Source organism: Panicum virgatum, chromosome 3N (genome assembly GCF_016808335.1).
Source record: "Panicum virgatum strain AP13 chromosome 3N, P.virgatum_v5, whole genome shotgun sequence".
NCBI classification, from domain to species: Eukaryota; Viridiplantae; Streptophyta; class Magnoliopsida; order Poales; family Poaceae; genus Panicum; species Panicum virgatum.
The window spans coordinates 13,851,824-13,866,257 of NC_053147.1; the positions used below are offsets into that span (position 1 = coordinate 13,851,824).

The window sequence follows — 14,434 nt, forward strand, 5'->3', positions numbered from 1 at the left end:
AGAGCGGCACACCTACTCTACAGACCACGTCCACGCTCAGCGTAAAAGAGGTTGACATGGTCGGGGTGGCCGGGGTGGTTAGGAGGTGCTTCTAGCTGTTTCCGTATTTTTGTTATGGACATGTCGTCATGTTATACTTATTTCGTTCTCAGGCATCACCTATTTCGTTCTCATTTGCGTATGTGTATGAATTGCTAACTTATACCTTTCATATTCATATACTTTACTAATGCTTTTTATTTCTATCCAAAATAAACCACATGTAATGGAAACCACATGGGGGAGCCTGCCGACCGGCAGGGGGGCGGCAGGCTCCCGCCGAGGGCTTCCGCGCAAATAAATTTTTTTTAATTTACATATAAGTCCCTGTCACCCCCTGCCGGGCGGTAGGGGTGCAAAACTGTAAATTGTGATATTGAAAATATATTTCTGTAAAAAATGTTTTCCAAAAATATAAAAATAAAAAAGCGCGGTCTTTCCCGTTCGGCGTCTCCTCTAGAGTTTAGAGACTGGCCACCACCCGACGCATCCGCCTTTCCGTGAAGTTCGTCGGCGAGCTCGCCTCCCACCGGCAGCGGGCGCTCATGTGAGGCAACGGTGACACCATGCAGTAATGGCAAATCTAGAGTTTAAAAATTAGGTGTATATAACCTCTAAAAATATTTTTTACTTTATCATATTTTAAATAAAAGTTATTTTGACCAGCTTGAAATATAAATTATTTCGCCACCTAAATAATTATTTTCAAAATCATTTTTGTGCATCGTTACATAATATTATTTATTTATATGGTTATTATATGATCATTTAAACTTAGAAATAGGATATTTTAGATATAGAATATACAAGTCAATATATATTGTATATAGTGTTCCACTTCCAGGGAGTTTAAGATTGTTTTTTGTTGTGTCAATTCTATCTGAAAAGTTAGGTATGGTTCACTACATTTTATCCCTCTTAAACTGTAACTTTTCCAGATCAGATAATAAAGATTTCATGTATTTTGTGTATGGTTATCTAGTACTTTACTTATGACTTATGGTAGATGTTATATAGCTACCACAAAAAAAATATGTCAATGTGATTTTTTGCTCCACTTTACGATTTGAAATGTTGTAGGCATATTTTCTAACAATGAGGTAGAATAACCGAATAATATCTTTTTAGCTGGGACAACTTGTTATCATACTAGCATATATACCTGTGTTTTGCTATAGGTGATACTGTAAATCATGTTATTACCTACTTAAATATCATCATGGCATGATTAATTTCCTTATGACAATATCTTGTTCAAAATCCTTCCAAATAAAATTTTTACCTCTAACACTATTTAACACTTTCATATATATCATCTATCCTTTCGTAAAAAATCTCACCGACATCCTTTACGGTGTTGGCTGTCGAGACCTTGACCCTAGCAACAACGAGGGTGTTCACCATATTAGTATGCATGCTCAACTGCTCATCCCGACATTGTAGTCTAATGAACGAGCCAACATTTCTTTTGCTTACTGTTTGCTCGTCGATGTTGTCACCGGCTTTCTTGTATGGTTACATTGCAATGCATGTTTACTTTGCGAAGACCGCCTCCATGTTGACTGCGTGCTCTATTTCAACATGCTCATGCCCGTTCCCTTCCCCTCTTGCTAATCATCTATCTATAAAGAAGATAAGGCAGCCTTGATTCCAAGTAGTAGGAGATTACAGTCTAGAAGTGAACTCCGTCCACTTTCAATTCTGTATCTGATGAGAACTCTGTCCACTTTCAATTTTGTATTTGATGAGAAGTTTAATGACCAAAATCAATAATGAACCAAGGAAATAGACTCTCTTTAGAAATAGATAGATATATTTTTCTTAGTTGTATTTATTAAGCTACCGTCTAAGATCGAGTTGGAGAAGATAGCCCTAATTTGTTTGTTAGATATATGTTCTGCAGATATGTGACCTTTTGCTCATCTGAATTTGCTTATTAGTATTCATATGGAATGTTATTTTCTCGTCTTATTCGCTAAAGTTTCATGTTGTATATAACTATGTAAAATTTTGATCAATAGCTAATGATTATATAACATATTTTATGTAGCTAAATAAAGCATTATTGAAAATATGATCAACTAATTTTTATTCATCTACTATATTAGAAAGAAAAACACAGCTGTATAAAAAAAGAGATAATGATTATAGAAGAGCCCAATAATGACTAATTGATTTATGTCTATTGACATGCTGAGCATTCACGGTTTACCCCTATTCCTCGGTAGGGCCACCAGAAACGCTTATACTTGCGAACTATTTAAATTTGACTTGGTAAAAGCTCAATGCAATTTGGGCTATACTAAGAATCAAGCTGAGGTTAACCTAGAGCTCGGGAGCTCCAATGATATGTGATCAAGCTATTTGATGAAGCTCGAGTATTTTTGTTTGCATGGTATGTACATGCATTGATGCATCCCTACTATCTTTACTACATTTCCAACCATCAAGAGTTAAAATAACTAACTGGAGGCTATAACCTTCTTGAAAGTGCATCTAGGCCCCTAGTTGGTTTTGGTGAATTGAATGACAACATGATTAAAGAACTAATCATCTTGTTGAGTATATGAGCAGAAATTGATAATTATGTCAGTCATTTAATTGTGAAGAAATAAATTAAGAATTGAAAGAAAAGGCTCATATGACAAGATATGTACTATGGCATGCTCAAGTATGATGATAGTAACAAGCAACAATCATTGTACGGATTTTTTTAAAGAAACATTGTATGTATTGAGACATGTGATATTGTTAGATATTTATTCTCATATCCAAATGAAGATTGTTGACAAAGGCATTTGCATTCAAAGAAGAATTTCTTGTGAGAAATAGAAGTTCTATCAAGAGGAGAATAGAAGATGAAATCAATTATGAAGAAAGGACTTCATTGATGGGTTTAACAGTGATACAAGCGTATATGAAGCTATATGTGATGCAAGGACGAAGATTTGAAATTCAGAAATTCGTTTTTAGGAACTAAGCTTGGAGACGGGCAATTAGGTTGTGTCGAGGAACCAATGCTAGGGTGACGAAACATTATTTGGATTCAACTTGAAGAATCTTGATGGTATATGGTTGTCACGTTTGCAAGTGTCAATCCTTCTAGAATCAAATTGTGAAGAAAGTGACTTGAACTAGAAGAGAATTTCATTCAAAGACAAAGGTTCAAGCCACTGGCTCAAGGAATATGTGCTCAAAATAAGGAGACAAAGGTGGATGTACTTCTCAAATTGTGATTGATCAAAGGCACGACAAAAGTAGAAAAGAGAAACTCAAGTGGTTGAATGTAATTTATTCTCCATCTTAAGTATAGGTTTGTCGCACTATCAAGAGGGATGCATCAAAATGATTCTTGGTTCAATCTCAGTGCTCAAGAAACCTAAGTAAGTTGAGAGAGACACAAAAAGCCTCACGTGCACATTTAACCTGTCCGCTAGGGCCAATTCGGAAGTTCCGGATTTTCTAATCCGGAAGTTTCGGATTTGGGACACGTGGCACTAACGGCTAGTAGGTTTGAATACCCAAAACTTCCGGGTTGCTGAATCCAAAAGTTCAGAGTTCTAACTACCATCTAACGGCTAGTTTCTTTGGGACCGACATTTTATAATGTAACACCTCGGGTGTTAATCACCTTGCATTTAGGCTGAGCACACGATTAACCTCATCATTAGCACTGAGTTTGCATACATAACAATGTTGGATAAATTTATACCAAAAGTTTTCACATGAGATCCTTTAACAAGTTTTCAAAATGAAATCAAATCGAATTCTAGTTTAAGCATCCAAACACATGAAATGACGAGTTCGAGTTTGGTTAGAAATTATGTTTCAATTTTGAAATGATAAGAAGTTGAATTCGCAAAAACTGAAACCAACATTACCAAAAATTTAGCTTGGCTCGGACAGGCTGACCGGTGTGACTGACCGGTCTGACCGGTTGTTCCGGATGTTCTATATTACAGGGACCCCACAAGCCTATAAACTAAAATCTCTCTCTCCCTCGCAGCTTACTCCCTCTTCCTCACGTCACCCCCTCTCTCCCTCTCTCACTCACGAGCTCCCCCTCTCCCTCATAAACTCCCTCTCTCTCTAGTGCCCTAGGGTGCAAATCCCCCATCCCAAATCCATCTCAAGGCCAAGGAGACTTCAAGATGGCGTGGAGCACCTTCTCCTCCACATGCTCCTCCCCGGGGAGCCTTGGATTTCAAGTTCTTCGCGCAGAGGAAAAGTTCGTTCAAGGTACTCCAACTTGTGCCGGCCCGATCTATCTTTCTAGGAGGTTCTAAGTGATTTCCTTTGGTCAATCATCTCCTTATGCATCCTTGAACTAGGATTCAAGAGGGTTTCAATTTTGGTGGGATAGTTTTTCCACCATGAGAATTTCTGTTCTTGGTAGAAAAAAATGCTGTCGGGCCCGGACTCCAGGTATAAGCCCGGATACTTCGGACTTGGAATACTCCGGGGAAAACTCCGGGTATAAGCCCGGATACTCCGGACTTGGAACACTCCGAGGGAAACTCCGGGTATAGGCCCGGAAACTCCGGATTTGGGAGTCCGGATACTCCGAGAAGGTGCCCGGATACTCCAGAAATGTTGTCCCGGATACTCCGGGTATATGCCCGGATACTCCGGATTTTTAGTCTCGAATCTGAACGGCAGTGAATGTAAAACTAGGTTTATTAGCTTTATATTTCCATGCTCCGTAGGATAGAACTATAAAGTGTGTTGTTTGACAATTTTTACATGTAATTTTTAATGGTGCTAGATAAAATGCTTTTAAAATGCTTTTATGGTTTATAAATGCATAGTTGGAGTTAGGAGAATTCTAAAAATACAAAACCAGTTGGGTTAACTTTGTGTAGACTCATGTAAGGTTTATTTAACCTCCGCCGGTGTGGTTGTTTATAGTTAGGCAATATCGACCTTGTGCTTGTATTGCTCCACTTTTTATTGCATTATCCATGCATTCATACATATGCATCGTTGCACCTCATTTAGGTACGCTAGATGTACGACGTGTGGGCGTGAAGCACGCGGTATGGAGTCGAACCACAAGACGGTGTTTGGTGGACATCTCCAGAAGATGGAAGGACTGCTGAAACAACCGAAGACCCGGCCCAAGGTCGGAAGGGCCCAAGGCCGAAAATAATATTAACACTAACTTAGTGTTACCCTCAGGCAAACCCCGGTGCACATCCTACTATTTTAAATTATGTCACCTATATATGCCTCTATAATTGTGCATCAGGTTTAGGAATTATTTGAAACTTTAGCTGCATGATCCCTAGGTTTTTCTGGGCCTTATACTAGTATGAATAGGTCGTTAGCACTGCTATGCTTAATAGGGCTCAATAGAAGTCGAGTGATAATTCTGTCACTCGCGAGATATAGGGTGTTTTTATATTTCAGTATATGAATTATTATATTCAAAATGGAAGGTATGGGATGGGAGACCGGATGGGGGAAGGTGTAGCCCCATCTGTGTCGATTAAGGATCGTTCCGTTGTCGGCTGTGCTGATCAGGGATTGAATTGTACTAGCCACATGCCGGGAGTAGGAGGTAGTCGAAACCGGTAAGCCGAGTACTGCTTTGCTTCAAAAGTACAGGAACCCGCACCCAACTCCTAGGGCGAGTTGAGTAGTCGCGGAGAATTGGGATGCATATGTTTACTTTTGGTGGTCTCACGTTGAGCTCGGCTAACCATATGTCGTTGGGCTGGTTCCTGTAGTTCGAGGCGGGGTGGGGAAATATTGGTGCGTGGGGTCCGACGGGGCTTTTGCGTGCCGTGTTGGTTAGGTCCACCTTGCAAGGTTAAATCGGATCGATTCGCCGTGTCTCGCGGTCATGAGAGCCTTGATCAATTGGTCACATCGAAGCAAAGAAATGAATTAAAAGAGATGAGATGTGGGCTGATATTATCTAATTATTTATTTGTTTACCATGATTGCTGTAGATTTGCAAATCATAGAGGATTAGTAAATTGATTACTTTATATTGAAGCTAAAACATAGAAAAATAAGGACTCACCTGTAATTGCTTCTTTTCCGCAAAACCAACCACTAGCCAAAAAGCTTGCATGTCTAGAATATGTGGGCTAAGTATACCCAATAGACGGGTAAGTCTTGCTGAGTATTAGTTGCTCAGGGTTTGTTGTTTACCCTATTTCAGGTTTAGGAGCTAACTAGGTGTCATATCGGTGGGCTCGATATGGCGCATTGTCTTCACGTCTCGATAGTTCTCGATTTATTTAGTTTGTTTTATTTATTCTCTAGTAAAAATGCTCTGTAAGTTAGATTCTTTTCCGCTGCTATCTTTTCATTTGTAAATTCTAAATTTAAAGCTATTTTGTAAAAGTCTTAATATAATTTGCTATTTTTGTAAGATTGTAACGTGCCGGTACCTTCTGCGCTCGCCTTCGTGCGAGACTTCTGGTGTGTTTCGATCGGCCTGTGGGTTGGAAACAGCCTGTAAAGTTACACTTAATTAAGCTAATGCTCCAGACGATGGCTGCTACGCTTAATTAAGCGTTTTAACTCGGCAGGTCTGTCACATATACCCCCCTTTTTTTTTGGAAGAGGAAACTGTGGGGGGGACTTTTTACACCCCTTGGCCCCCTCCTTGGTGGGCTGCTGTTCCAGACATTATTCTGTTGCTTCCTGATCGTCCGAAGAAGCTTGGTAGCCATTGTTGAGGTCTCCCCAACATCTCTTTGTGAGATTGTGTGATTAGAGAATATCCTTGAGTTGGGTCTGAGAGAGTGACTGTTTGTGAGCACCAAAGAGCACAACAAACCTTGAGCACTTGAGGTTAGCCAAGATTTGTGTGATTGGCATTTGATACTCTTGGAGCTTGTCTCCTAGACGGCTAGGTGTTGCTCGATGTAGGTGTTGCTCGATGAGCACCCAACGGTTGTGGTGTGTCCCGAGAAGTTTGTACCACCTCTACATCGAGAAAGATCCCGTAGTAACTCGGGTTACTAAGGCAAGGCTAGATAGCTCAAGAAGGAAGTGTTCTTCTTAGGTGCCTCAACGGAAACTAGGATTCACACGTGGGTACACAAGGTGAATCTGAACTTTGGTAAAAACAAATTCTTGTGTCAATTGTGTTTATTTATATTGTGTATTTGAGGAGCTCTCCATTAGACATTTGGTGTCTTGGAGAATTTGCTCTTTTTATATGTGCTGGAACTGTTTGAACCTGCCCAAGAAGCCTCACTGAGCCTACTCTACATTTGGGGTTTGAACTTGTATCTTTTACTCGCACTAGATTCTTTGTGTTCACTTCTTTGTATTCACTTTGCTCTGAGTGAACTCGAAAGTTTCGAGTTCACCTACTGTCTTGCCTAAATCCGGAAGTTCCGAATTTGATAAGCCAAAAGTTCCAGATTCTTCAGGCAGTGTATTTAATCCGCTGTATTTGAGTGAAAATTTGTAGGTACGCCTATTCATCCTCCTCCTCTAGGCGACATCATGGTCCTCTCACTTCAGTTAGCTAGCGAGTTGCTACATCGCACAAGATGAAAAAGTCACAAAATAGTAAGGCTAAACGTCTAGATATGCTTCTCTTTTCAACTTCTCTTTCAATTCATTCATCGAATGATATCTATTATATATGTGCTTCCTTATTTATCATCAATACTGCTGCTGTGGAGTCGCTCTATTGTGATATAAAAAAAGAGTAAATTCTAAATTGAGAGGGCTATCGATTTAGCGTTACGGCGAGACCCCAGTACAAGGAAGATGAGTGGATATTAGAAGATAAAAAGAAAATAAATAGAGAAGTAACAAATCGAAACAACAAATGCCTCCAACTTCGGTGACCTCGTCTGCTCCAACAACTTCTCCAACAAATCTCATTCGGGTTAGGATTTCAATTTGAAGGACGGAAATGGTACCTGCTGCGTCTAAAGGGATGGCTAGGGAGGAGGCCGCCAGACCGCCTATGGTGGTGGGTTGTGGATGGTGATGGCGTTGTCCGACGGGTGGTGAAGGATGGTAGTTTGGCGGTGAGGGAATTTGATGGAGGTGGAGGGGGAAGGGAATGGAAGAGGAGAGAACATTCTTCTTGACATCAAAATGGTGTCGATGAGATCGGGACTGGTGATGGGGTGGAGGAGCTCGCCATAGATGTGGACGAAGGGGAGGATGAGGGATGAGAGTGAAAAGGGAGATGGAGAGGAAAGGAGGCGACACTGGTGAGGGGATGTCTATAGATGGCGGGAAAGGGTGGGGGCTCAATGGCAGGGCAAGGCGGGATGGAGCTAGGAGGGTCCTAGGTGTGGAGGGTTTTGGACCAAGTCTTATTGGGAGAGTCCTTTCCCGTAGAAGTGTCTAAAAGCTAGGGTTGTTTGTTACTCTAAACTAAACTTTAGTTCTGTTACATCGGATGTTTGAACACTAATTAGTAGTATTAAATATAGATTAATTATAAAATAGTTTTAAAATGGAGGCTAATGCGCGACCTCATTTAAGTCTAATTAGTTTATTATTTGACCATGTTGTGCTACAGTAAATATATATTAATGATTGATTAATTGGCTTATTAAATTCATCTCATAAAATTAGCTCTAATTAGTTTTATAATTAGTTTATATTTATTCACTGAAATTATTCTATAGATCTAAATATCTCAGGCTCACATAGACCTCGTCTCTAGATGGTTCAGCCCTCCAGCTTCAGGTGGCAGGCTCGCTCGAGCTCGGCTCATTGGCCGTGTTTGGTTCAGGTTGAAAAAAAATTCGCGAAAACTTTTTAGTTTTTTGACCACTAATTTAGAGTATTAAATGAAGTCTAATTACAAAGTCACCTCCACAACCCCCGTGTAAATCGCGAGACGAATCTAATGAGGCCTTTGACCGCGTGATTAGAGGATGGTACTGTAGCATCACTGTAGCAAATCATCAATTAATTACCGTCATTAGATTCAAAAAGTTACATCCGTCCCTGAAAAAATTTTACAAATAGACTACATTTAGGACTCCATACGGAAATTCTTCTGTTTGTGAAATCTTGATGTGACCCTTTACCAAACATGGCCATTGACAGCCCCTCCCCGCTGGGCTCTGCCTCAGGTTCATCTCTCCCTCTGTTTCTTAAACCCTTTCCCTTCTCTCGGACTCTCTCCTCCCTTGCTCTTCCTTCCCTGGCGGCGGCGACTGGGCGAGCGGCGGCGCTCACGACTTCGCCCAGCCCTTTGCCGCCGACGAGCACCCACCAGGTATGCCTGCCCCTTCTCTTTCCTTCTGCTGTGCGAGGCGGAGCACCCCAAACCCTAACAAAACTATTTGTATTCGGATCTGAATCCAGTTACAATATATTACCTACTAACCTCGATTCCGTTTGCAAAAATTATGGTTGTAAATGTGTACACCCATGTCCTCCGCGCAGCCGCCCCTCCGACTCCGGCCTCTGTTCATCTGTCGTCCTCCTCGGCTCCTAACCAGTAACCCCACCTCCGCCACTCCTTACTGCTCTGTGCAGACCGATCCCGCCCGCCAAGGTGAGCATCCTCTCTCATGTCCCTAATGTTTTAGTACTGTTGCAGTAGGCATATCATTTCCAATTCAGCCTGTTCTAATCTAAGGTAGTTCCAATTCAGAACCTTGCTTAGGGACTACTCTCACTTGAAAAAGTCCCTTCGACTTTTCTCTCCTAATTACTTCACATGTAAAATCAGAGCCCCATATGAGATCTCGATATTAAAACCCATATTCAAAATGCAGTATACTATTCAAAATGGAGGGAGGGAATGGGAGAGCCGAGATACGAGGGGGGGTGGGATAGATTTTATCCCATGTTTGGATGTAAGGTTTGCGAAAAGGGGAATGAGAGCTTCTTATCCCACCAATCCATTTCCGATGGAAGGGGTGGGTTATGTATGGCTGGGTTATGATTTGATATGGTGGGAAGTTATGAAAATACCCTCTGCATATAAATGAAGCTCTGCATTAAAACCTTGTGCTATCTGAACGGCACCATAGAGTACAACCCAAACTTGTTTGTAGGTTTTGTTTGATACACATGTAAATAGCTTTTGTTTGGTAATCAAGGTCTTGTGACAAAATCATCAATCATCTTATCAAACCTGTATGATGCATTTGTTTGTAGCTGAATCATTTGTTTGTCCTGTACAAACATGGGAACTGTGTTACTTACCATATTGCTATCCATATATAAGCTAAGCTGCACACTAGTCTGACGAAATCTGTGATTCTTAGGATGAAGTCCAAGGCCAACGGGAGCATACAGAAGGCAGGGAAGGCTAATGATGTCCAAGGAGGACCAAACTGGGTTCTTGTTGCTGGAGGAGTTTTGCTTAGCACACTTTCAGTCAGACTTGGGTCCAAACTGAAGCAAATATTTGTAACCAAGCAGCAAAATACTTCTACCAAAGGTCTGGGTTTAACCATTTGAAGTGTAACCTGTATCACTTTTCCATCTTTGAATGCTTGCTGCCGAGTTCTGACTTTGCAAAATTGCAGCCAAAAGAAGGCCTGGGACATGTGATCTGCACTCCAACCTCTACAGGTTTAGTGATCAAACTAGCTGTCACTGTTATATGTCAGGTAATTTTCTGTACCTTTTTAATATGTTATGTTGCCTGTAGCCCGCTCATCAGAACCTTGTACCCATACACAATGTTGAGTTCTTCATCTGGCATTAAATTGAGTACCATACAAAACTGCTGAATGCCTATCATACAATTTTGAAACTGCAGGATTTTATTTCTCCATTGCAGAACAGGTCGCACATCATAATAACTGAAACCATGAAGCTAAATATGGAAAACAAAACACTTATCCCTGGTTATCATATGCAGGGCATGCAGATGGAGTGGATGTCAAGCAAGCACCTCCAAGTCCTATATCCAGATCAACTGAACCATCCAATCTTCTTGTCAAGATACCAGCAACAGAATCAAACAAAGAGAACAGCGGTGTCATGTGGTCATCATCACCTGACCGGCTTGAAGATCCCCAGAAAACATTTCAGTACTCAAACTGTTCAGGCTCTCCGTCTGTTTCAGAATCAGGATCTGACATTTACAGCAAGCGAGAGGTCATACAGAAGCTGAGGCAGCAGCTCAAGAGACGTGATGAGATGATCATGGAGATGCAAGCTCAGATTGCGGATCTCAAGAACTCTCTCACCATCCAGGTGACACAGAACACCAACTTGCAGTCTCAATTGGATGGCACCAACCGAGATCTGTTTGAATCTGAGAGGGAGGTTCAGCATCTAAGGAAGATCATCGCAGATCATTGTGTTGCAGAATCGCTCTTGCATGATAAACCTTTTCAAGCAGGACAGTGGCAGTCAAATGGCACCAATGGGCATGTTAATGGCTATTCTGACAGCAGTCTGGATGACCCTGAGTTGCATTGTAACGGTGTGGAGAAGAGGAAAGGAGAGGGAGAGAGGGTGGAGTTGCTAAAGAGAGAGGTCAGTGAACTGAAGGAAGTTATTGAAGGCAAGGACTTCCTGCTTCAGAGCTACAAGGAGCAGAAGGTGGAGCTGAGCTCTAAGATCAGAGAACTGCAGGAAAAACTCTCAGCTCAAGTGTCGAACATCTTGTAGTACTCTAGGTTGCTTTGCTACACGGACCAGAAGGTGGTTCTCCGGTACAATAAGCAGGGCTTTGCAGAAGCTCTCAGCACACATCACCAAAATCTTTGCTAAGGTCTTTGCATAATGTTAGGTTGTTGATTGATTTTTCTCCCATTTTAGTCGTGGTGTCAAGTCGATTTGCTTTCTGAATATTAGGAAGGGTCTCTTCTTTATTCATTCATTTCTCAGACCTAGGTAGGTTGGTAGTTCAATCAATGTTCAATGGTGAACTTGGTGCCTAGTTATTTGTACAGGTCTTCCATTTGCGTACAATTGTGCATCGTGCCTCCTCTTTTGGACCAGTATGGTTCAGAGGGGCCCTTTGGAATGGATGGGTTCAGCCCACGTATGGCATTTGCCTCATTTATCGACGTGCTAGTGGTGTCTTATGTTTGCAAAGATAGTTCACTTCAGATGTTTTGCTTGGTTGATTACGTGGGGTGGGGAAGGTATTTTTCCTCATTTTCTTGATCGCATAGATTTCTGCTTCTGCCGCCAAGTCGGGAGGAATTCAGTCTTCCTGCTGCCACCAATTGGCCCGTTTAGTTCCCAAAAATTTTCAACTCCCCTTTAAACACATGTATAAAGCACTAAATGTAATTAAATAATAAAACTAATTACACAGTTTGGATGTACACGACGAGACGAATCTTTTGAGCCTAATTAGAGCATCATTAGACATAAGTGTTACAGTAATCCACATGTGTTAATGATGCGGTCAAAGGCCTCAAAAGATTCGTCTTGCGGTTTTTAAGTGAGTTCTGAAATTAGTTTTTTAATTAGTGTTCGAAAATCCCTCCCGACATCTGGTCAAAGTTGATGTGACACCCAAATTTTTTTTGTTTTTGGAACTAAACGCCCCCATAGGACAAGTGTTTCCACCATGGATTGAGTTATTGCTGCCAAGTGTCAGAGACAACGTTGAGCCCTTTTGTGGCACTGCATTCGTGGTGGCTGGTGTTTGTCTTCATCAGGTTTGTGCCGCAACTTGGACTGATGAGCAGTTGAGCACCAGGAAAATGCGCGCAGGCGAGCTGGACTTCACTCCCACCCGGGTGGATCATCATTGCAACTTGGTAGGCCAAGATGTCAGACCTCGTTCATTCATTGGCGACAACTCCTGCTGCGATGCGAGCCCTCCGTCCAAGGCAGCTCAGGTGCACGCATTCATTCGCGGGCCGCTGAGCCCTCCAATTATGTCATTAAAATTTAAGACAATCCCTTAAATGCCATCAAAATTTAGGCCATTCTTTCATTGCCACTGAAATTTTACTCCAATCCCCTCATTGTCATTCCGTGAGTCAGCTGTTAGATTGACTGTTAAATTAGGTGAAAAAGACATTATTGCCCCTGGGCGCCCCCCACCGCTGCGCCACTCTTCCTCTTCACCCGCGGCACTCCTCCTCCGCCCCCCTGCCACTCCCCCGCCCTGGTTCCCTTCTGCCTGCGCGCGAATCTGGCCGACCGGCGGGGCTCCCGCCGGCCACAGGGCCGGCCGGCGGCGGGGCAAGGCGGCATGGCGACCAGCAGGAGCAGGCGGGGCCTGCGGGCACGGTGGCGCGGCCCAGGCGGCGGCCTCGCTCGCGGCCGGAGGCCAAGATCACGCGTCGGAGCCCACGACGCTGCTGCCGGAGGGGAGCAGGCTGCGGGCGCCGCCAAGATCACGCGTCGGAGCCCACAACGCTGCTCTCGCCGCCAGACAGCAGCGCGTACATCACCACCCCGGCGCTCCACACGTCGGCCTTGGCGCCGTACTCGCCGCCGGCGACCACCTCGGGGGCCACGTAGTGGGGCGTCCCCACCAGCCCCTCCGCGCCCACCCACGCCGCGGACCCGAAGTCCGCCAGGCGCGCGCGCGGCGCCGCCCCGCGGCCGTCCTCCTCGTCCTCGTCCTCATCCTCCTCGGCGGCGGCGTCGATGAGGATGTTGTCGGGCTTGACGTCGCGGTGCGCCACCCCGCGGCGGTGGCACAGCGCCAGCGCCTGGGCCAGCTGCGCCACGATGGCGGCCGCCACGGGCTCCGTCACCGGCGCGCCGCGGCGGAGGCCTATCCCGTGGCGCGCGCGCGCACGCGGACGCGCTCGCCGTGGACCCCCTCCACGGTGACGGCTCTGCTCTTGGGTGGCCGTCACGGCCCCGCGCCGCCGCTCTCGGGTGCCCGCTGCGGCCCCGCGCCGGCTCCCGGGTGCCTGCCGCGCGCCATGGGAGAGCAGTGGGGAGGGGAGTGGTCCCGCGCGCCATGGGAGAGCAGTGGGGAGGGGAGTGGTCCCGCGCGCCGCCGCGGAGGGGAGGGAGGGGGAGATCCGCGCGCTGGCCGCCACGGCCCTGCCCACTCGCCGTGTGCCGTCGACCCGAGCTGCATCGAGGGAGGGAGCAGGTAGGACGGCCGGCGAGGGAGGGGCTACGCCCGCCGCTGCCGCCGGAGGGAGCAGGGAGGGTGCGGCGCGAAGGGGCGGCGCGCCGGCGGAGGGAGCAGGGTTGGGGCGGCGCGGCGGGGCGACTCGCTGGCGGGGGCGGCGAAGGGAACAGGAGGGGTGGCGCGTCGAGAAAGAGAGAGGATAGAATTTCCTTCCTGGGGTTGGGGAAGATTTACAAGGGTAAAAATGGAACAAAAAAAATTGGCAGATGCAGTTTAACGTTTCGGCACAGTTTTTTCATGGAGCAGTGCACCAAATCTAACGGAAATGGCATTGAAGGGATTAAAGTAAAATTTCAATGGCAATGAAGGGATGATCTAAATTTTGATGGCATTGAAGGGATTAGCTAAAATTTTGATGGCATTCAGGGA

At 44.5% G+C, this 14,434-nt stretch overlaps 2 protein-coding genes across 2 annotated transcripts; one reads left to right on the top strand and one right to left on the bottom strand.

Annotated features, from left to right (window-relative positions):
- The first annotated feature begins 9,093 nt into the window (after positions 1-9,093).
- On the top strand, positions 9,094-12,017 carry LOC120664468. Its single transcript, XM_039943713.1, has 5 exons — positions 9,094-9,256; positions 9,427-9,538; positions 10,257-10,432; positions 10,521-10,604; positions 10,859-12,017. Exons 3-5 carry the CDS (start codon positions 10,258-10,260, stop codon positions 11,614-11,616), a joined length of 1,017 nt encoding a protein of 338 aa, XP_039799647.1. The 5' UTR covers positions 9,094-9,256; positions 9,427-9,538; position 10,257; the 3' UTR covers positions 11,617-12,017.
- A 1,290-nt stretch (positions 12,018-13,307) lies between these two features.
- On the bottom strand, positions 13,308-13,887 carry LOC120667573 (phosphoenolpyruvate carboxylase kinase 1-like). Its single transcript, XM_039947623.1, has 2 exons — positions 13,779-13,887; positions 13,308-13,693 (listed from the first exon to the last, which is right to left on the bottom strand). Exons 1-2 carry the CDS (start codon positions 13,885-13,887, stop codon positions 13,308-13,310), a joined length of 495 nt encoding a protein of 164 aa, XP_039803557.1.
- Between the last annotated feature and the right edge of the window lie 547 nt (positions 13,888-14,434).